This window comes from Manihot esculenta, chromosome 1 (assembly GCF_001659605.2).
Source record: "Manihot esculenta cultivar AM560-2 chromosome 1, M.esculenta_v8, whole genome shotgun sequence".
In the NCBI taxonomy this organism is placed as follows: domain Eukaryota; kingdom Viridiplantae; phylum Streptophyta; class Magnoliopsida; order Malpighiales; family Euphorbiaceae; genus Manihot; species Manihot esculenta.
Window position 1 is genome coordinate 28,488,983 of NC_035161.2, and position 22,651 is coordinate 28,511,633.

Consider the following 22,651-nt stretch of genomic DNA (forward strand, 5'->3'; position numbering starts at 1 on the left):
GTTTCCAGTTCTTTCTTTTTTGGTAAATTTCATTAAATAGAGAATCATTGAGGGAGACTCAGCTGCAGTCATTCTAGCATTATCAGGGAGCTTGTCTTTGATTTTATATATTAAATTTATTATTTAATAAAAAATTAATTTAAGCTAATTTTTAATAAAAGTTATTGTAGACCATAAGTTTAAAAAAAGCAGCTTATTGTTAACTTTATTCTAATTGGTAAAGATTTTAGAATTAATAATTTTATTTTATTATTTTATTTAAAATTTATTATTTTTAATACTCAAATAAATTTAATACTTCATAATTTATATTATATACTAATTTGTAGCGTGTATACTTATTTTTATTTCTCTTTTTTTTAATATAATAAAATAACGATTATTCATAGAGCATTTTAGTGGCAAATTTGAATATTTATTGCTAGAGCCTAGAGTTATTGTAACGTTAACATTAAAACAAAGCACGAATATTTTATCTTAATTAATTATTTTTTTTAAAGAAAGCTTTATTTTATCTTATAATAAAAAAATTAATTGGAAGGATTTTGACTGTTGAAACACATTCTTCAATCAGCTATTAATTTTAAATACATTAATGTAATTAGTTAATAAAATTAAAAATTTTAGACAATAATAAAATTTCTATATTATTTTCAAGGCAATTAAAAAAATGATATATCAAATAGATATTTCAATCCTCATTCCACTCTCATGTGTTGAGATTATTGGGCTTAAGCCCATTGCGCATTTTAAGCAAACTCCGACCCCGTTAGAAGTAAAAGACGCTCTTATAATTCTATAAATGGATCACGAGTTGGCGCGCGTTTGTAAGATTTTTCACTCTTCTGCACCCGAAGTAAAATGGAAGACGATGGAGGAGAGAGATCAAGCATCGTGATCGGTCTGATAGAAAATAGAGCCAAAGAGGTACGCTCTTTCCGTTTGGATTCCAGGAACATGCGTGAAAATAAAGGGAAATTCTGTAGAACTTGTTATTTGACTGGCACTCTCGCCGTTTTAACTTACTTTTGAATTGAAGAATTAAAATGCTAGCATCTGCTATATCTTCTTCTCTTTTTTTTTGTTCCCCTCTATGTGCCAATTTCATTTCAGATCTTCAATTCTGATTACGCTTAAGATGCTTGTTTATACTTAATCAAATACATGACAGCGTTTTCTCAATTTGTTTGAAAATGCTTGTATAGTTTTATTATTTTACCAAATACATTCAAAGTTCAAGAGTATTTCAATGTCTGGTTACGGTCTGCTACAAATAATAATAGTAATAGTGTTACCTCTTTGCTAATTTGAAAGGGGGAATAAAAAACTCAGGATTCAAGAAGAAGGATCTGGTCTATATATTTAGAACGAAAACTAGTGTTTTAATTAAAGGATTTAGCTATGCAGTAGCAGTTCTTAAGTTAAAGACGTTGTATAAGATAGAATTTGAAATTTTTTACTTCTAAAAACTTTGAATATTTTCAGTAGTCTATGCTTTGTTATAAATAGGTTTAGCAAGGTGAAAAGATGGATTCTATATAATCAACAGAGTTGATTTTGTCTAACTTGTAGGTCGGCATGGCTGCTTTTGACTTAAGGTCAGCTTCATTGCATCTTTCTCAGTATATCGAAACTAGTAGCTCCTACCAGAATACAAAAACTTTGCTGCAATTCTATGATCCTATGGTAATCATAGTTCCTCCAAACAAACTGGCACCTGATGGGATGGTTGGAGTTTCTGAGCTGGTGGATCGATTTTATGCTTTAGTTAAGAAGGTGAAGTCCTTAAAGAATTGGAGTTCTGTGTATGAATTAGTCTCTATATGTTTTTGTATGCACACACCTTAACATACATGCTTATCTGTAAGTATTCCCACATCAAGCTCATCATTGTTGAATTTTTGTAGGTTGTGATGGCCCGTGGTTGCTTTGATGACACCAAGGTCCCACCAAAATGTTTCTAATTCTTGACTGTTGTTTTATTTATAGGTGCTGGCACTTAAATCTCTTTGATGGTAATGCCTCTTTTATACTTATTCCAGGGTGCTGTACTGATTAAAAATATAGCAGCCAAGAAACCTTCAGCACTTGGTTTGGATACTTATTACAAGCAATATTATCTCTGCCTGGCCGCTGCAGCAGCCACAATAAAATGGTACCTGCAGAATGTTATATTTCAGCGTATTTGCAGTAAGGAATAATTTATTTATTGTTCATTTATTTATGTTCATCATTTGTAGGACTCAGAGACTCAAGTTAGAAACAAATTGCATTTAATTCTAGAGGCATATCTAAAGTGGTCATTAAAAATATTATGAATAGTTTTCAGAGTTATTTCATCAAAATAAATGTTTCTCATTTTAGAAGCAAGTTCATGTTAAGAAACTATGTAAACTTATTGTCATACTTTATAGGTGTATTTGTACAGCTACATTTTGGCTCTTGAACGTATGCCACTCTGGTCCACTCAGTCCACTCAGTCCACTCAGTCCAGGAGACTGGATATAAGATAATTGAAAAAACAACCTCATGATGGATTTACTTGTATTTGTAATGACATAAGAAGTTAACGTTCCTAATAATTTGGTTGCTATAAAATTCAATGAATTTAAAGGGTTAGATCAGGTTAGTTCTGTAAGATAAAACTGTCAAATCTTTGAAAACTTAGATTAATGTTATTTTCATCATTACTTCATTTTCATTAGAGAAGCCCTCAGGCATGTCTTAGTATTGTATATTAAAAACCAGATATTATTATTGGACTTAAGATGTACAAACTTGAGGTGGATCTTTTAAATCAACTTGAAGCAAATATTTGCTATTGCTCAGAATGTTGTTGTTTCACAGCTTTGATGATGTAATGCTGATGTTGCTCTTTGATAAACAAGTCTGGCCTTACTTCACCCATGAACGGTAATGCTCCAGATTCCAGGGTGAATATGTACCAAATGGAATAGGAAACAAGAAATCCTCTAATGCTGCTTATCTGATTCTGAAAATCATGTCCTGTACATGGTGCAGACATGTGATGTTACAATAAACAGAGGCAAACTTTACGTGGTGGATGATTGTTATTAGACCCCAAAAATCAAGGATTACAAAATCCTACATTGTCCTTAGTGGTTTCCTTGAAAAATTATGAAGTTATATTGTTGATGCTATATTTCTTTTTACTTTTACCATCTTTAGATCTCCATATGCATTAATATTTATGCTTGCTCAAAGTTTGTAAAACTAACTTGCTTACAATTATTATAACTATTACTTCTGAATGTGTCATACACAGGACAGAAGCTGAGAAAGGGGTCATCGTTACAAACCATTCCTTGTTGGTAAGTAGGTAATTTATGTTCCTTTTGGCTTTTGAACACGGGAAAAGAATAAATACTTTGGTTGTGCCATCTCCAGCGTTTTCCTATCCTGATATAATTCTTACGTAGTCAAATCTCAGATATTAGGATTGGCTATCAGCTTAAGCAAAGTGAAAGCGTTATGGAACATTCAATTTTTTTCTCTTCACTTTTTATCTCAATCTTATAGATCGTAATTATCCTAATTGCTTTTATATATTTGATAAACTTCTGCATTAGCATGCTCACTATGGGTCTATTAATGCCTATTTTTGAGATGTTAAATACAACTATTTTACACGGAAGTCAGATCTATGATCAATATTATTTTGTGCAAATCATTAGGTTCAGTTATCGTGAATCTAATTTCCCTAAAAAAAAAATAGTTTGCAACACTTGAATCAGTGTTGCAAATAGTCCAACCACCTTCCTTATGATTCACAATTTCAGTGAATGCAGTTCTTTGAAGATTTTCTTGGAGATGCGAGGCTAAATGGATATTATATTTATACCTCAAGTGCATGTAACTTTGTTTGTTCTCCCATAATCCATATAGGCCATTTGTAGCAAAGGAATCTGACCTTTAGTTTTTCAAATCTTGCTGACCCAGGTAACTTTCAATGGATCATTTGACCACATGAATATTGATGCGACTAGGTAAGCTGTTGCTTTTTCTTTTCTCCCCGCACAGACATCTGGCTTAGTTTCCACTTTATTATGTCAGGTTCTCAAGATGAATTTCTATTGAAATGGTATTTTACTTGGAAAAATTCGTAGAAAAACCCTAACCCGTGGTACTATAAAATCCTTTGTTAACAAATTTACGGTTGGAATTTTGTTGCAGCGTTCAGAATCTGGAAATCATTGAGACGCTTCATTCTTCCCTTTGGGGCACAACAAACAAGAAAAGAAGTCTATTCCATATGCTTAAGACAACAAAAACCATAGGAGGGTATGAATAATCATATAACTCCGTGGATCCACACTTTCATAGCATAAATTGGAGCAAATGTATGAAATCGAAAAGGAAACAAGTCCAAATTCACCTCTTTATTTTTCATCGGAGCTAAATAAGTCCATTTTAACTTTTCAGCCAAATAAACCAACAACGTTACATTAAAAGCCATTTTTTAAAGGAAATTATTAATTTTGTATTTTAAACTTGAAAATATTAAAAGTTATTTATTATTAATTAAAAATGAAAACTAAACAAGTTAACATCATCATCCTCCTCCTCCATCTTCACTCTTTTGAAGCCAATATGAGCAAATTACCAATATGAGCAAATTAACAATCTCAACATTTCAACAAATTAAATAAATTAACAATCTCAACATTTGGAGATCCTCGTCATCGTCAACATCATCCGCCATTCCTCTTTCCATCCCCATGAGACCATGATTAGTATTATTCAACACTATTCGCAAATCATCTTCACTATCGTTGTCTTCCTCCCAATCTTCACCCTCTCAGCCACAACCACCACTAGCTTCATTCATCTTGGAACCCTCGGCATTGATGGCGAGTCCCAGGATCATCGGACTAGAATTTGCAAGAAGTGTAGTATTGCCCTCCTAAATAACAAAAGTGACCTATTTATCCTGCTTATCGGATGGAAAATTGAATTATTGTTAGTGGGAATTGAATTCTGGAAGGAACACCATAGAGGATCTTGTTATCGCGGTCGTTGTTTTTGGATTTGTGAAGATTGAGATTGATCGGATGATGAATCAATGAAGGTGCAGAAGAAGCTTGCTGGGGCTATGGAGCAGAAGATAAAGATAAGGAGAAGGGTCGTAGCACATTCGTGTAAAGATCTCCAAATTCTTCGTCATCTTCATTAGAAAGAGAGAACGCAAGTAGAAAGAATTTCTGTCTTTAGGATTTGAAGAGCAATTTCTGGAGTTTTTGTTTTAAGTAAAAATAGTATATATAAGTTTTAATATTTAAAAACTACATAAATAATATTTTATTATTAAAAATTAATATTTTAGTATGTTAGTACCTATTTGACCTTAAATGGCTGAAAAAATTAAGATAGGCTTATTGGGCACTCTATAAAAATTACAGGGGAGAATTTAGACTTATTTCCAAAGCAAAAAATTGGAACCTTCCTATATTCAAACGATTGATTTTTTTGTCATTGGTTAATTTTTGTTTCTTCCTTAACAATTAAGAGAGTGACATTTAGTTGGAATTTTCTCCCAGGACTAGACTTCTACGGGCCAATCTGTTGCAGCCTTTAAAAGATGTGGAAACTATCAATACTCGTCTGGATTGCCTGGTTAGTGTTGGTTTTGGCTCTCAGATTTGTAGAATGGAGCTAAAGCAGAATTTTGTGCTTTCAATATAAGATGTTTCTTCTTTGAGAGCACTTGCAGTTTTTATCACAATAGTGCAAGCATTATCTTTGTGTCACATAACCAGATTCTCCATCACAGAAAAATAGAAAGAAATTAGAGAAGAAATAGAGAAAAGAAGGGGAGGTGTAGAAGAACAGAGAATTAAGAGAAAAAATAATTTAGAGAGAGAGAGAGAGAGAGAGAAAGTATATCTTTATTGATTAGAATTTGAGATTGACAATCCTGGAGCTTTCCAGCTCTTTTATAGACTAGCTTCTTCTAAAGGCATCTAGAATTAACTGTTCCTGCCAATTCCTTCTTCCCCAATAGGTCTATAACAACTTCCAGACGTCTACATAGAACATAAGTTCCTTCTTAACTACTACTAGATTCTTATATGTAACACTTTGTCCCTTCTACAGTATGCTTCAGAGTGAAAAGCCATAAATGAAGAGGTCATGGCAATTGTCTCAAAAGACTGAGTTCAGCATAGATGTAGATTTTGTCTATATATGGGGTGGAACTGGATTGCTTAAACTCTCTAACCACCACCAGAAAATGGAGGGGGGGGGGGGGGGGGGAGCGGTGAAGAAAAGAAAGAAAAGACAAGAAACTGTGTATTTTAATTATCACTTCAGTTTAGGTCTGTCCACAAAATAAGTTAATTTGGCAAAGAGATCCTTAATCTTGTGTACGTATATGGAACACTAGCACCAGAAACCTAAGTTGCAGTGAAGTTTGACATTCAAGTTCTGATATCAAATTTGCAAGTGACATGATTCTAATTTAGGTTGAATCCCTTTATTTAGTTATATGAGTTATTTCTAAAATTTACGTGCAAGAACCATGAAATAAATTTACTGTTTATCTTTTATTTGGTAAAGATTTGATCACCTTGTGCTCCATTTACATTGGTTTGTGCTTTAGTTCATTAAATTTGATTTTGGAAACAATGTGCAATGCCTCTTAGTCTCATTTATGCTCCATTTGTTTCATGGAAAATAACTTGTATATAGAAAATATTTTCCTTGAAAATTATTTTCCAAGAAATTAACTAATTTTCCATTATTTGGTTGCAATGTAAAAGTAAAAGATGTTAATAAGATTTATATATAAAAAGTTTTAGTGATGTTAATAAGATTTTCAAAATCTAAAAATGACTTTTTTTTCAAAAGAGGAAATATCTTCCTTAAAAATAACTTAATTTTCTTTTTAATAAATATTTTCAATGACCAATTTCCCGAGTGCCCTTAACGTCAAAAAATGCAGAAAAAATTTTCTTGAAAAATATTTTTCATGCAACAAACAGTCTCATGTGGCATTTATTTTCATTTGCTTTCAGGATGAACTGATGAGCAATGAACAGCTATTCTTTGGACTCTCTCAGGTTCTGCGTAAGTTTCCAAAAGACACTGGTAAGTAAAATGCGAAAAAAGAACTACTGAATTGATGGTGGCCAATTTTCTGGAATTCATGTGTATTTGATTTAATGCCTATATCAATCTTGTTCATGCTCTTCATTCAGATAGAATTCTTTGTCATTTCTGCTTTAAGCCAAAGAAAGTTACAAATGAGGTCTTAGGTACTGATAATGCTAGAAGGAGCCGGGTTTTGATATCAAGTATTATTCTTCTTAAAACTGCTTTGGAAGCCTTGCCTTTACTTTCAAAGGTGAATTTGTTATCTTTTGCGTGCACCATATGATTTTACCTTGTATATTTTCAAGTAATGGCGTTTAAGCATTTCAGGTGCTTAAAGATGCAAAAAGTTTTCTTCTTGCAAATATTTACAAGACTGTATGTGAAAATGAGAAATATGCTTCCATCAGAAAGAGGTATATCTCAATTCTGATTGCTGAATTCTTAGTCAAGTAATTTTTCCAGAATATTTGCCATTTCTTTTATGCATAAAAACACACACACAAGGACATAGTTGTGGCCAAAATTAAACTGAAATACAGTTTTACTGCAATTGGGCCCTTTCAATTATTTCAAACTTCAGAATAGCATATATTGGCATTTTCATGGATTCGTTCACATAAATAAAATTCAATTTTGGGGTAATTTAGCTGGGTAATAATAAAGTGCATCTCTTTAAAATGCTGACTAAAATCAGATTTTTTCATGATTGATTGCCAATTCTCCCATTGAGAGAACTTCCAATTGTCTATTCCATTGAATTTGGTTATTTATGCTCATAGGGTCCACAGAGAGGAAGATGGACTTATATACTAAGAAATAAGGAAATGGTAATAGTAGTGCTGCATGTTTAGACATTGGCATGACAATTGAAGTCTTACACAAAGGAGAGCTCTCTCTATTTATTCAGTTTTTTATTGAAAGATTTTATTATTTGACACTTGGTGATGTAGTCCAGAATTCAGATAGCATTTAATTTACATTGTATAAATACTAATACGGGAAATAAACTTGCTGCAGTTCTATTATATGCAACAAAATACTTTGTCAATTTTGTGCTATACTCTTTTAATCACTCTCCCATCCTATCTTATTAAAAATTAACTATAAACTACTTCATTCATTTCCTGAAAAAAAAAACATCCTTTTTTTCTATTCTCTCTCTTAAGAATTGGGGAGGTGATAGATGAAGATGTGCTACATGCGCGTGTTCCTTTCGTTGCCCAAACACAGCAGTGTTTTGCTGTCAAGGCTGGAATCGATGGACTATTAGATATTGCTCGGAGAACATTTTGTGATACTAGTGAAGGTTTCTACTCTCTACCATCTAAGTCCTTTTTCTTTATATATATATATATACTTTTTTTTTTACTGAGTTGCACAATGCTTGAATTTGTTGTATGTACTTGGTTAGAAAAAGTTTTGCACTAATTAACTAATGAACTTTAAACATAATAGATTATAGTAATACAACAAAATTAAGGAAATTAAAGGATTTAGCTCAAGATTATGAAAAATACCTGAAAGACACTTTATTAATATTCTAGTTGTATGTATGTAAGTAAATAATAATTAAAAAATATCTTTTTTTTCCCAAAAGAATCCTACACAAATAAAACTAAATGTTACTTATCTCCATAAAAAGATATTAAAGATCAATAGTATTTCTTTCTATAGGAATCTTATCTTTGATAACTAATCAAGAAAAGAAAACATATTAATAATGAGCATATATCCAAATAAGGTTAGTAAAATAAAAAACCAGAAATTAACAAAGGCATAATTTCCTGAACAATTTTTATTGATTTGACTGTCTCCACAAAAAAAATTGAAAATCAATAATTTCTTCATATAGGAATCTTAGATATAATAATTATCTAAGGAAGCAAAACTTATTAATAATGAGCATATATCCAAATAAGATTACTAAAATAAAAAAACCCAGAAATCAACAAATAAGTCTTGTTGATTTGATATTATTAATGTTATAGTAGTAATGTAATTATTCAAAACACATTCAAGTTTCAAATACTCATGAAAATTAGATTGTATTGCATGGAGGTCCACGCCAATGAAGGAGGGAGTCCCATATGTATTATGCAAAATTGCGTAAGTAGCATAGCATTAACAATTTATCTTCTTCTTCTTTTTTTTCTAATAAAGAAGGAATACTTGAATCATTGAAGAAAAAAATTGCCATAGATCTACCAAAATGAAGCAATGATATTGGAAGAGAATAATTCTTCTATGAAATTTCATTTCAAGCATTTTATATAGATATTATATCACTTTTTAGAGAACCAGTAATTATTTCAAAAATGTTTAATGTGATTCAACCTAAAATAATGCAAGACAACTTGTAGATATTCAATTTTTTATGGCGCCAAGATAATTCACGAGGTGAGTAGATCTTGTTGTTTGGACTCTATACTCTATTCTCTGTCTATAAATCAAAACATTCACTAAATTGAAAGAAACAGATGAAAATGTTGAATTTAAATTTTAATACGATTTTTTCAATGGACAATATAAATTTCAATCTCATTCTAATTCATAATCATCTTCCAGTATAGTAAAATTAATTATTCTTCAACTGCTAAACCACAGCAGTAACTTAAAATGTACAGAAAAGTAAAGAGATTTTTATTCTTCTTAACTTAAGACAATATATATTAATTAATGTGATCTTTTATTAGATTAAAAAAGTTAATAGATATTCTTTAATAAAATAGATTCTAGATTTAACACAAAAACTAATCTAACTAGTTAGCAGGCAATAGCTAATCAAAAGTAATGAATTCTAATAATTAATAAAACATCAACTTGGAAGAAAAAGGGCCATAAAAAATAAAGTTAAAAATACGTTGTTTTAATTAGATATTCACCATTTTTTAAGATAAAAGTTATACAAAAAGATTAAAATTTTTATTTTTGCTTTTTTAAAGAATTGATGCTTTTTTAAATAACATGCACATATATACATTTTTCTAAAAGAAACTATGATTTTTTTTGTTTTAGTTAATTTTTTACAAAATTTTACTTTAATTTGTAATAAAAACTTATGAAGTAGAATTTAAAGTAGGGCTAAGAATTTTAATTTTATATAAACTTTAAAACTAGTTTAATTTAAGTAGTAAAATGATATAAAAATTAAAAATATTTTTGTTGATCAATCTTATCAATCAAAATGTAAAGGAATTTGTCATTGTCAAATTCAACAATGTACTTCCTATCCCATTATTCCTCCCCTTATATATATATGCATTGTCCATTTATGTTCTTTTTGTTTGTCATTGCTTTTTTTAAAATTTGACAGCAATACATAATCTTGCAAACAAATACCGTGAAGAATTCAAGCTACCAAATTTGAAACTTCCATTTAATAATAGACAGGGCTTTTACTTTAGCATTCCATTGAAGGACATCCAGGGAAAGCTTCCAAACAAGTTCATTCAGGTTGGGGATAACATTCTTTCTCTAGTTATGTATACAAGATAATACAACGTCCTTAATGATTATCAATTCATGTGCTTGCGGAACATGAATCAGGTCCTGAAACATGGAAACAATGTACACTGCTCCACTTTGGAACTTGCTTCTGTGAGTATCTTCTTGTTTACTGCATATTATAGGATGTGGTGATAGTAATGTTTCATATTCCCTTTGATATCAACTCTTATATACTGCATAACGAATTGGTTCTGCTTGTGTACTGCAGTTTCCGTTTGATGGTAGGAAATTAGATTATCTAGTCTGACTAGCCTATTGATGACCAAATATTTCTATTTAATTTTATACTTATTTGCCATTATCTCAGGGTGGCAGAGCACATTTTGGAAATAAATGGTGTGCAAAAATATGCAAATATATAAGAACCTAATTTCTTGCTGGCTGTTTAATCTCAGATGAACTTCTGGCTGCAATTTTATTGAAATTAGTTTGGAAGTTACCACGGTAATATTGGGGAGATACATATTAAAAAAGATATTATCTTGCAGAGCATTAATAAGAGGCCACTTTAAATGATAGTTTCAGATTTCCTCCAGTAATCATCCAGCACTCCAGCTTGTAACTAGATCCTTATTTTGTGAATGAATAACCTTTATGCTGTATAGGTGGAAAGCGTGACAGGATCATTCATAAAATAGGAGCCAACTCAAATGACGATCTCAGACATTCCTCTATTTGTATTCTACCTTATTACTATATTGATTAACAATTTAACATGTTAATTGCCTGTTGCATCTCAAATAATTCTTTCTATTCCCTATTAGAAATGAGGGGAAAAAACTTGAATTAAACTTTAAATCAACATTGTTAATATACATGTAAAAATTATGGTAAGGTTGATATTTCTATTGCATGATTAGGTGACACCTGTTTTCATTATATGCATGTCTTTCTGACCAGATGAATATACACTTTTGCATTAGTTGTACATTCAATTAAGTGCCTTGATCCTGGGAAAGTTTTTTGTCATTTTTACTTCGTTGCGTGCAGCTAAATGTCAGAAATAAGTCTGCTGCTGAAGAGTGCTATATAAGAACAGAAGTTTGCCTAGAAGGTTGTAATGGATAAACTCACTGATAATTTTGGTACACACCGGTGTTATGAACTTCAAATGTGCACTTCTCTGTTCACTGTTGGGCGCTGCATTGTGTATGCCTCTTTGATTTTTTTTTTTTTTAAGTTTCTTAATTTCTTTAACAAATGTACCTCATCAAACTTGCTTTCTTTATATTAGATGACAACTAGTTTGTTTATGGGAAGTTGCTTCTTGAAGAGATCTAATTTAAGATTAACTGATAGGAAAACATTTTGGCACTACTCTTGGACATCCTGTGATCATGTATATTTCTGGAGTTAAAGAAGGGAAGTCAACTTTTATATCTGCATTGTTAGTTGGTAGTGGAAGCAAGACGGTTTTTTACTATGTTTGTAACAGGGTTTATCAATTTTCCATGGCTCTCTTCTCAATTCGGTTTGATCATAGACTTTTATGTTTATTTTGTTATTGAACTATAAAAATCTCCGTGTCACAAATTTCTAGTAAATTTTTTTACAACCTCAAAATTTTGAATCTCATGTTTAGGCAATATAAATTCAACTCATTATGTTGCATCTGATAATATTGATCTTTTCAATGGAAGTCCAGTGCCATATAAACTAAAACTAACAATTATAACAAATCTGATGTTTCTGTTGGCTTCTTTCCAACTAATAATTGGTAACTGATACAGCAATTTTTCCTGATTTTAGATTGTATACTCTACAGTCATTATATGTGCCATACCCTTGAATTGCTTCTATGTTAATTTCACTTGATTTTCAGCTCTATTAGATGCTATAAGAGAGGATGTCTCCTTGCTCGTTCTGCTTGCAGAGGTTCTATGCCTTCTAGATATGCTTGTTAATTCATTTGCTCATACAATATCAACTAAGCTCGTTGACCGATATACTAGACCAGAATTCACAAGTAATTTCCCTGCTCTCTATAATATAGCTTGTGACTTCCTAAGGTGATTGGGCATGTCTTATCATTTGCTCTACTATAGATAGTGGTCCATTGGCAATTGATGCTGGAAGACATCCTGTCCTGGAGAGCATTCGCAATGACTTTGTTGTATGAACTTTATCTTCAGGGCATTTCTTGCTTTTGCCTGTCTTTCTTATGTAGAATTTAGCCGCAAAATGTTTTACTGATTTCTTGCTCCAGTGTTCCTGGAAAGTGATTTAACTTTTTCTGCAGCCCAACAATCTCTTTATTTCAGAAGCGTCAAACATGGTCATTGTCATGGGCCCAAACATGTGAGTAATCTCATTTTAAGTTGATCCTGGACTGTCATGAAGTCTTTTTATGCACTGTAACGTATCTTCTGAACATGTATTTGACGGCCTTTTGAAGAATATGAATGTGAGTTTGATCCTTTCCAATTTTCTTTTCTCTTTTTTTCTTTTATTGTGTGCATATTCCCAGTTTAATTCAGAGCATAAAAATCAGAAGAAAACCTTAATAGAAATAGCCTGTATGTTGAGTACTTCAAATGATATTGTAATTTAGTGTTGCCTTTGAACAGTTGAGTTTTGGAAGTGAAGGTCAAATAATATGGATAGTTCTGAGGTGTCCACTCTTGGCAATGGCCTCACTCTAAAAGGTGCTATTACAAAAAGGGCCATGAGTAACATATCATAGTATTAATGTGGGGACTTAACTATGCATACTGTATAAGGAGGGTGTGGTGAATTGTAAATTTAGCATTTCCTTTATTCCATTGGGTTGCCCGTTCCACCTCTGATCACGGGATGAACAGCACATCCTCCCCCTTCAAAAAATTAAAATAAATAAAAACTTAACCCGGTATCCTCAGAGTTGGAACTTGGAAACTTACTTCCCCTTGAATTGTTTGCCATTATCTCTGATATTTAGGTTATATTTATTACCTTTCAGTATTTTCTTGAATATAAGGTTCTTTTTACCTTTTTGCATGTGCTTACACAGAGATGCTCGCTGAGACTCAAACTAAGACGTATAAGATTTTGACGGTGTTAGCTATATGTTTTGCTTCAATTTAGCTATTCATGACTTTATGCAGGAGTGGAAAGAGCACTTATCTTCAACAAGTTTGTCTTATTGTTATTCTGGCTCAGATAGGCTGTTATGTTCCTGCTCGCTTCTCAACCATAAGGGTAGTTGATCGTATATTTACAAGGATGGGTTCAATGGATAATCTTGAATCAAATTCTAGTACGGTACAATTTCTAGACTTTAATCTGGAAAAGGTTTAGTCCTTAGTCAAAAGTAAGATTGAAATATGGTTTTGATAATAAGCAACCATATCACAGTAATATTTTTGTATGGGTGCTGCAGTTTATGACTGAGATGAAAGAGACGGCTTTTGTCATGCAGAATGTCTCCCAAAGGTGAAATAGCATGTGCTTCTACTACCGAGAAATATGAAATATATATTCAAAATTCGACTTTTTTTTAATAGAAGCCTGATCATTATGGATGAGCTTGGGAGAGCTACTTCTTCTTCAGATGGATTTGCTATTGCCTGGAGCTGCTGTGAGAATCTGTTATCACTCAAAGCGTAATCACTTCTGGATCTAGTCATTAGCGCACCATATTATGAACATATTCAGTTCATGGATGCCACTGCCATGTTTCATCAATGGACAAGTGGCTACTTCCCTAATTTTAGAACATATGATACATGTTTCATTTTACTATTTACTAGAGATGCTAATTGTATAATCACATAGCAGTATTTTATTATTTTCTATCTGAGCAGCATCTTAATTGGCATTAACTGTTGCATAATAATATCCTTTTTTATTTTCACTTTGTATTTTTATTCCGGAATTGATATCAACATTTATAGCTATTGGTTTTTACCTTTTAGCATCTTTCTTGGTTTCCATTTTTAGGGTAGGCAGAAATCTAGATACAGAAATTTCACTTTTCATCTATTTTTTTCTTTTCTTTATTTTCTTTTCTGAAATAAGTATGGTTCTCTACATGATTTCTAGACTTTTGACTATCCTGTTGGGATATCTTTCTTATTTAAAAACAGTGTTTTATGAAGACACGAAAACATAATTTCAGGTATACCATATTTGCTACTCATATGGAGAATCTATCAGAGCTAGCAACCATCTATCCGAATGTCAAGCTTCTTCACTTGGATGTTGCCATTAAAAACAACCGCTTAGATTTCAAGGTAGTATATCTAATTTATTATGGCCTAAGTTTGATTTTGGTCAGTGTTTATTGATTGAAGCTTGGATTCAATTAGTTTCAACTCAAGGATGGACCGAGACACATACCTCATTATGGCCTTCTACTGGCAGAAGTGGCAGGCTTACCAAGTTCAGTGATTGAAACGGCTAGAAGCATCACTGCAAAGATCAAGGAAAAGGTCATTTCTGATGAGCAGTCAATATTGATAAATGTTTACCCTTGTGTGGCATAAATGATTTTGTAAGAAAAAAAATTCAAATAAATTTTTGTAAAATTATTCATGATTTTATTTTTATATATGATGAAAATTTTTTAAGTTAGAAAATTTTAAATTTTGAATTCTTTTATTTCAAATAAAAAGTTTACAAGAAATAATTTTTTATTTCAAAATTCTTTATTCAAAATGGAGGGTTATTGTCAATTACAAGGTCTCAATACTTGTTCATGATGTGTTCAAACATTTTAGCTGGTAATATAGGAGAGGCAAGAAATTATATTAATCTGCAACAGACATTAATTGGACCTTCAAATTTGCTGGTTCATAGGTTTTTATATAAGAGATTGATGCTTTCCAACTTTTATGAAGCTTCTTCTCTACTTAAGCATGGCTAGGGCTCAGACATCTCAAATGTGCTTTGCCACAATTTCGATTTGTGCAGGAAATAAAACAAATGGAACTAAACTGCCATCAGTACCATCAACTGCAGATACTATATCGTGTTGCTCAACGACTAATATGCTTAAAGTATTCCAGCCAAGACGAAGATTCTATTCGGCAAGCACTACAGAATCTCAAAGAGAACTACATGAATGGAATGCTTTGAAGGTTGATGAAACAAGATATGTCAATCTGTTAAGTATTGTTCTACGTTCAGTGCGCAATTCTTTGCCTTCACACCGCTTCTCAATAGATTCCTGAATTGAATTTTTTTTTTCTTGGTTGCTTACTCTCATTGGTAAACCATGTACATATACAATCTAGCGCGCAGCAATTATCAAGTCTGCGAATTTTTAAAGTCGAAGCAGCTTTGAGCGTACAAATACGCAACTATGTTGAATCTAATTCAAAGTTTGATAAGTTTTGAGGAAACAATCGAAAAAGGAAGGGGAAAGGTTGAACGAAAGGAAGAGGAGTTGAACCGTAATTACAAAAAGTCCATTAATTACCCTCAACCAGTGTAGGATCGGTTCCGTATTACTTAAACCTTCAATTTATCAAATTGGGAGAGGAGTTGAACCGCATGAAAATAAAACGTTATAACCAAGGAAACTCTCATGGAATAAAAATAAATAAAATTTCGAAAGAAAACAACATTTTGTCAATAGACGGACGATAACTTCAAAATTATAAAATATGCAACCTCTTAAAAGAGCACTTGTACAATGCAAATTCATAAAACTCAACATCTCAATTCAGATTGTCAGGATTCTAAAGAGTTTAAAGTCCAAAAATTTCAATATTCAAAATTTTGAACTCAAAATGATAACTAATTTGCCCTCCAGACAAATCCCACAAAGAGACAAGTTGAAGCAAATCAATGAACTTAACGGTAGCGGCGGAGGGAGAGAGTATTGTTTCTCTTCCAGGTTGCCCTGCGAGAAGGGCGATTTTTGTGGTGCAAATGTCCCTTTCCTCGTAGACCCCTGTATTTCTTACCAGCAGAAGTAAGGCCTCTGAGCTCTCTATGCTTGTGAATAGGATTGCAGAGCCAGTTGATCCTTGGGTCATTACGGATAGCATTATGTGCTACATCAACCAAGATCACCTCAAAATACTTGTAAGTAGAATCCTGTACCAATAAATACATTTCGTGAGCAAAATTATACATTTAAAGCATGACAAGTGTACATCCAAAAATATAGCAAACAAACCTCATTAAGCCAGTATGAATTGAGAACCCGGAGACCTCCCAATTTCCTACCAGCACGCTCCTCTGCAACAGACCTCTTGCTACGCTGAAACTTCAGTTGAGTCACACCCTGGTTGGTTGGCTTTCCATAGACAATACCCTTGGGTACAGGTCTCTTCCTACCACCACGCCTAACACGGACACGGTAAATCACATAGCCCTGGAGGAATTTACTTAGCCACAATTAGTGCAAACAGAAGACCATGATGCACGCACATGTGACCCATGCAATGCAACACAGAAATCAACAGAACAAGGATAGGAAGACCAAAAAGAGCAAATTTAGGAGTCAAAATGTTCTATAACTTTGTTGAACAATGATTTATATGAATTATGACAAATAAGAAAGTAAAATACCACTATCATGTTTTATTGTGTAAAAAATCAACATATTCTATGTCGTTGACTGTACAGTCATGCAAACAGGCAAAGTTACAAACTGAACATGATTAACAAATCATAATAGAGATTTAACACTATGCAAATAAAACTCGATAACATTTTTACCAATCCCAACATAACGAGAAATTATCACTAACAAAACTACCAAATAAGAATGCATCGGATCGAGACAAAAATGAATTCGACCAGAAAAAGAATCCACTTTGGTCAGATGATGGACTGTGTTGACATAGCTGGTCTCAGGAAGTATCTTATCATCATACATGTACACCCCACCTAGGAGGAATAAATATGAATCAAGACACCACTTAACCAGCAAGAACTGAATAATCGAAAACAAAATCACTGTTGCCTAGAAATTAGCAGACAGAACTTGGATAAGCTCAGGAAATCACAATGTTCACAAGCATCTCCCTTTACACTTCATGGTGAACAGAAAGAAAAACACTTCACTAACAAGCATAATAAACATCAAAGATGAATATCCTCCCATTGAATCAAATTAGTTGCTTGAAGCTTGCAAGACTAAAGGACACATCCTTATCATACCTGCTTGGCCTTGTAGCCCAAGCGGCGAGCCTTGTCAGGGCGTGTTGGATGGGTGACACGAACAATGGAAGGATGCTGGCGGTACTCCCAGCACCTCACCCTCTGCAAAAACCTCATAACATCTGATTGCTTCTTCCTCCATAGCTCAGAGACATACTTGTAAGCCCCTGTTTTTATGAACATATGATGTTAAAACGATCGCAGTGCATATTAAACTTTTCACATCACTGGGAGGTTAAGTCTCAAAAGACATTCATAACAAATGCTCAGGAACAGATAAATATGCTTGTGTTTCAACAAAAATGCAACTACAGAGCATAAGACTTCATAGCATTATCACTCAAGATTTCTGAAGTGATCAATGGCAGAAAAAAAAACATGCCTAAAGTTAGCTTAACAGTCCATCCAATCAGATATCTGGAAATAATGAAATCCCACAAAATGAATATCAAAAGAACTCATTCAAGTGAGCATTTTCATTAAAAGATAAGCAACAACCCTACTTCTATGTTAGCAGCCAGATGCAAAGCCAAATAACGCAATCCTTTGCTCTTAATCAAAGAACATCAGAACTGCAAAACTTACATTTCACACTGGCAGCTATAAAAATAGTAAAATGGATCACAAATTGGGGCAACGAAATGCCAAATGAACAGCAGTGTAATACCTAATAGATCAAACAAAATGGCAAGTTCAAGTGCCTTTTTGGTGAACCTAACATCGGAATCGAAACCAACCAGGAAAATAATAGATTTAAGACCAAAATAATTGGGTTTAAAAACATATAAAAAAGAACATACTTTACTATCTATAAGAAACACACAGCCACTAGGATTGAAGCAGTATGAACTGCGAGAAAAAAAATCAGTGTAGAGAGAGAGAGAGAGAGAGAGTACCCATTGGATCAGAGCTGGCTACCGCTGCTTTGTGACTAGGGTTTGCACTTGCAAACAAAGTGCTAAGGGCTTGCAATGAAAACCCTAGCCTGCCTTATAAATTGTCGACTTGAAATCTACACCGTCCATTTCGACGTAGATGCGGCATTTTTGTATCTGATCCGGAACGGTGTCGTTTCACATCTGATATTGAAGCTTGGCCTACTGGGCCGTGAAATTATGAGCCAAGCCCAATCGCAAATTTGAATGCTCTAAACGTAGGGTTTCTGTGGTTGGAACTTGGAAGGAAAACGCAGCACGGCTGCTTTTGAGATTGTCAACTTCTTCTAACGTGGCAGAATCTTGACGGCTAATGATGTTGCAGTGATTCTAAAGAAAAACGCTGCTCTTCCGATCGCTCTCCCCGTTTCAACTTCCAGCACCAAATGGCGGCCTCTTCTTCAACTTTTACGCGAAACCCTACTTCCATTGCCACCTCCTTCGGTTCCAAACCCTCACTCTTTCTCTCCTCTCCTCGATCTATTAAGCTCCCCTGCATTCATCCACAACCCATCATCAAATCCCTCGGCTTTCACGCGCGGCCTTTCCCCGTCCCACGCGCCTCCGCCACTCCCGCGGCCCAGTCCACTAACTCAACTACCTTTCATGGACTCTGCTACGTTGTTGGCGACAACATCGATACCGACCAGATTATCCCCGCCGAGTACCTCACTCTCGTACCCTCAAACCCAGCCGAATATGAAAAGCTCGGTTCGTATGCACTAATCGGCCTCCCTGCCTCTTACGAGACCCGGTTCATTGAACCGAACGAAATGAAAACGAAATACACTATAGTTATTGCCGGTGACAATTTCGGTTGCGGATCATCTCGTGAGCATGCACCGGTTGCTCTTGGTGCTGCTGGAGTTGCGGCAGTGATTGCGGAATCTTATGCTCGCATCTTCTTCAGGAACTCGGTGGCCACCGGGGAGATATATCCTCTAGAATCGGAGGTTAGGATTTGTGAGGAATGCAAAACTGGGGATGTGATTAGTATTGAGCTCGCAGAGAGTCGCTTGATTAATCACACGACTGGGAAGGAATACAAGCTGAAGCCCATTGGGGATGCCGGGCCAGTGATTGAGGCCGGGGGGATTTTCGCCTACGCAAGGAAGACGGGGATGATCCCATGCTAGGATTGAGGTATATATGTTCTTGATTTATATGGGCAAATGCAGTTTTATGGGTTAAGTCCTTTCTGAAATTCTTTATCTTTTTTGAAGGCTTCTGAAATTCAATTTATAACAATAAAGTCAGCAAATTGTTATTTCATTTCAATAAGGTCTCTAGTCTCAATTCTAGATGTCAATCCAAAATTTCGGTGTTGTAGAGACTTGCTTGAAAAGGCGACTAGAGCTGATTACCCTGTCAAAAATCTGACAAGTTCCATCTTAATTTATATGGTTTCGAATTTGTATCTTTTTATGATACGAATTGAAGTTTAGTGATCCTGTTAACCTTCAGCAATAGGTTGAGTGAAAATGGATGATAATTAGCTGAGGTATTCTAATTTGAACGGGTTCAACTGGTTCACAAAAGGCTGTTGGATACATCTACGTGTCATTGTTAAAAATACCTTAGTATTTCAATTCACAATTTCATATACTCTTCAACTTTGAGTTGGATGACTGATATCTGTATGCTGTTTTTATGTACTATTCAATATTGATGTCTTTCCTATCAGAGTTTTCACATTGTTTAGTGGCTCTATGTTTGCCCGCTTTAGTGTATATATATATATATATAATCTTGAATATTGGCCTCTTTCCTGTTTTGTTAGATTTTCATTTAAAAATATCGTTTGCAGGCAATTTGAGCATTGCTGGCTGGATTCACAGGCTATTGGTAGCATTATTAGTTGCTTAGTTCTCCTTCTACTTTGTGTACTCAAGAGCAAAAAGCTTGTTATGTTGGAAATTTTTATGATTGGAAGCAACTGAATGTATTAGGACCTGAGTGAGTGATGCCATTTGTTGTTTTAGTGATTTCAGGTTGTTGAAGCTCCAGTTGGTGATTTCTTTCTTCTATTTTGCTGGTTATTATGTTGCAGCAGCCATGTCAAAATAAACACTGATGTTTTAATGGTTTAATATTGTTTAAAGTTCCTTGCATTAAAAAGGTTGATATTCACCTTCAGTTAAAGATTGTTAACTGATCAGCAGAAGGCACCTAATCAATTATATGTAATCATAATCAACTTCAAAAATAAATTTCTCTAGGAATATGCCTTTTTCTTTGAACGAGCTTAGGACAATTAAAATCAACTCAATATTAATAGCTGTCAACATCCTACAACTATTAAGCAGGGGTTTACAATCCTGCTTTGAAGTTTGTCTAGAAATTCTCCAGTTTGGTTCTTCAATGTTTTGATTTCAATTTCGTTCAGTTCTTGGTGCTTTGGTTTAGTATATTGTGGTTTGAGTTTTGTTTCCTGAAATTATTTTATTCCATCAATTGATGAAAATAATAAAGATAATATAGAGAAATTAGAAGGAAACAAGAAATCCTCTTAAATTATTATATAAAAGTTGGAAAACAAAAAACAAAAACTCGAAATAAATGATTTTGATTGACTTTGTTGAATTTAGGATTTAGTTCATCTTGATTGCCATTTTGAAGAATCTGTTAATTTTTGTTAGTATAACAATACTAATTAATTAATACAATAAACTCTGAGTAAAATAAAGAATCTTCTTTGACACATTTCATTAAGATTTTGTTGAATGAGTTATTATCTTTAAAATGTATAGAAATGGTGTAAATAAATCAAACTGAATTTAAATTAAATTATTTGGGAGCTTGAGATTCGGTCGAATACAAACTCAATTTTTAAAAGAGTTAAATTTTAATTTAATTTTTAGATTTTAGTATTAATTTCTTTAAATTTAGTTTTAAGATTTTAATATTAATTATAAATTAAATTATTTGTAAACTATTAAAATTAATATTAATAAAAACTCAATTTGTTTAAATTTATTTTCTAAATAATTTAAATTTAAATTTATTAATATTATTAAACTTAAGTTTAATTCGAATTTAAAAAAATTTTAATAAATTTCACTTGAATTTTTCAAAATTTAACTTAGCTCGTTTACGTTCAACTTCTTGATTTTTCTTTTTAATTTATTGATGAAAAGAGGAATATCTAAGCAACAGTCTAGCTAAGCTCCAAAATTTTGGGCCAAAATAAATTTAAATTATTTTTTACATTTTAAAAATTTTATTAAAACTTTCATATAAAAATTTATTAATGTATTTTATTTTTTAAATTAAAATTAAATAATAAAAAATAAATGATTTTATTAAAAAATATTTTTTAAAATTATTTTTCCCAAATAAATTGAGTATGATAAACTGTCAACTAAAATCCAATAACATCCGTAGAAATAGGGTAGCTGCAATAGAATATCCACCTAAAAATAAAATCTTCTCTTAAAATAAACCCTCATCAAACAAGTAGGATTTCAAGTATTTTCTCTCCAAAGTAGCAAAAACAGTACCAAAATAATATATATATATATATATATATATATATATGATTCAAGAAGAAACCACATTTACTCAAGGTGGAGAAAAGAGGAGGCCACGGATTTGACAATGAAAGAAAACTTAATATTGTAAAGAAGAAGACTAATTGAGATTGAGAGAGCTTTCTCTCTCTCTCTAAAAAATGGAGAAATCAAAATGTAAACTGAGGAAAATTGTGGGAAACTAGAGAAATCTTGTACGCTTTTTTTTTTTTTGGGGATCATTAAAGCATAAGTATGATGACTATTAAACTGAAAAACAATATGCTTTCTAATTTTAGATATCAAACCAAATATAAATCAATCAATGGAGCATGTGTTGTTAATTTTTCTTCAGAAGACATACCAACATACAAAGGAATGGCACGTTATATTGACTTTTTTTTTTTTTACCATGCAAGTAAGATGTATTAAATGATCCAAAAACAGTTTTTATCAAATCCAAAATTCATAGGAATCCAATACAGAGAAAATGAG

The 22,651-nt window shown here is 32.8% G+C and overlaps 3 protein-coding genes across 10 annotated transcripts; 2 read left to right on the forward strand and 1 right to left on the reverse strand.

Annotated features, from left to right (window-relative positions):
• Nucleotides 1-791: 791 nt before the first annotated feature.
• Nucleotides 792-16,007, forward strand: LOC110629185 (DNA mismatch repair protein MSH4). Of its 8 annotated transcripts, none has more exons than XM_021776110.2 (25): nucleotides 792-927; nucleotides 1,573-1,776; nucleotides 1,908-1,943; nucleotides 2,043-2,155; nucleotides 2,848-2,913; nucleotides 3,287-3,332; nucleotides 3,961-4,007; nucleotides 4,195-4,302; nucleotides 5,559-5,634; nucleotides 7,035-7,107; nucleotides 7,218-7,363; nucleotides 7,441-7,526; nucleotides 8,280-8,419; nucleotides 10,427-10,566; nucleotides 10,660-10,710; nucleotides 11,611-11,674; nucleotides 12,443-12,586; nucleotides 12,666-12,733; nucleotides 12,860-12,918; nucleotides 13,704-13,860; nucleotides 14,018-14,031; nucleotides 14,103-14,201; nucleotides 14,717-14,831; nucleotides 14,907-15,029; nucleotides 15,511-16,007. In XM_021776110.2, exons 1-25 carry the CDS (start codon nucleotides 862-864, stop codon nucleotides 15,673-15,675), a joined length of 2,406 nt encoding a protein of 801 aa, XP_021631802.1. In that variant the 5' UTR covers nucleotides 792-861; the 3' UTR covers nucleotides 15,676-16,007. The 8 variants fall into 8 exon arrangements, 7 of the variants coding, with proteins under 7 accessions (XP_021631802.1, XP_021631805.1, XP_021631791.1 ...); XM_021776113.2 differs by having other exon boundaries at nucleotides 7,275-7,363; nucleotides 13,979-14,031; nucleotides 15,511-16,006; XM_021776099.2 differs by having other exon boundaries at nucleotides 13,979-14,031; nucleotides 15,511-16,004.
• A 158-nt stretch (nucleotides 16,008-16,165) lies between these two features.
• Nucleotides 16,166-18,746, reverse strand: LOC110629222 (60S ribosomal protein L15-1). Its single transcript, XM_021776139.2, has 4 exons — nucleotides 18,609-18,746; nucleotides 17,713-17,879; nucleotides 16,724-16,921; nucleotides 16,166-16,641 (listed from the first exon to the last, which is right to left on the reverse strand). Exons 1-4 carry the CDS (start codon nucleotides 18,610-18,612, stop codon nucleotides 16,396-16,398), a joined length of 615 nt encoding a protein of 204 aa, XP_021631831.1. The 5' UTR covers nucleotides 18,613-18,746; the 3' UTR covers nucleotides 16,166-16,395.
• Nucleotides 18,747-18,905: 159 nt separating this feature from the next.
• LOC110629216 (3-isopropylmalate dehydratase small subunit 1) lies at nucleotides 18,906-20,748 on the forward strand. The gene is made up of 2 exons (XM_021776134.2): nucleotides 18,906-19,790; nucleotides 20,455-20,748. Exon 1 carries the CDS (start codon nucleotides 19,034-19,036, stop codon nucleotides 19,781-19,783), a length of 750 nt encoding a protein of 249 aa, XP_021631826.1. The 5' UTR covers nucleotides 18,906-19,033; the 3' UTR covers nucleotides 19,784-19,790; nucleotides 20,455-20,748.
• The last annotated feature ends 1,903 nt before the right edge of the window (nucleotides 20,749-22,651 follow it).

Excerpts from the sequence above, each read along its gene's own strand:
- LOC110629185 (XM_021776099.2), top strand. The coding sequence starts at position 862 with ATGGAAGACGATGGAGGAGAGAGATCAAGCATCGTGATCGGTCTGATA. Across the intron at positions 928-1,572 it reads TAGAAAATAGAGCCAAAGAG|GTCGGCATGGCTGCTTTTGA; the intron begins GTACGCTCTTTC and ends TCTAACTTGTAG. Across the intron at positions 10,711-11,610 it reads CCACTTTGGAACTTGCTTCT|CTAAATGTCAGAAATAAGTC; the intron begins GTGAGTATCTTC and ends CGTTGCGTGCAG.
- LOC110629222 (XM_021776139.2), bottom strand. Across the intron at positions 16,922-17,712 it reads TGGGCTACAAGGCCAAGCAG|GGCTATGTGATTTACCGTGT; the intron begins GTATGATAAGGA and ends AAATTCCTCCAG. Across the intron at positions 16,642-16,723 it reads ATTCATACTGGCTTAATGAG|GATTCTACTTACAAGTATTT; the intron begins GTTTGTTTGCTA and ends TTATTGGTACAG.
- LOC110629216 (XM_021776134.2), top strand. The coding sequence starts at position 19,034 with ATGGCGGCCTCTTCTTCAACTTTTACGCGAAACCCTACTTCCATTGCC.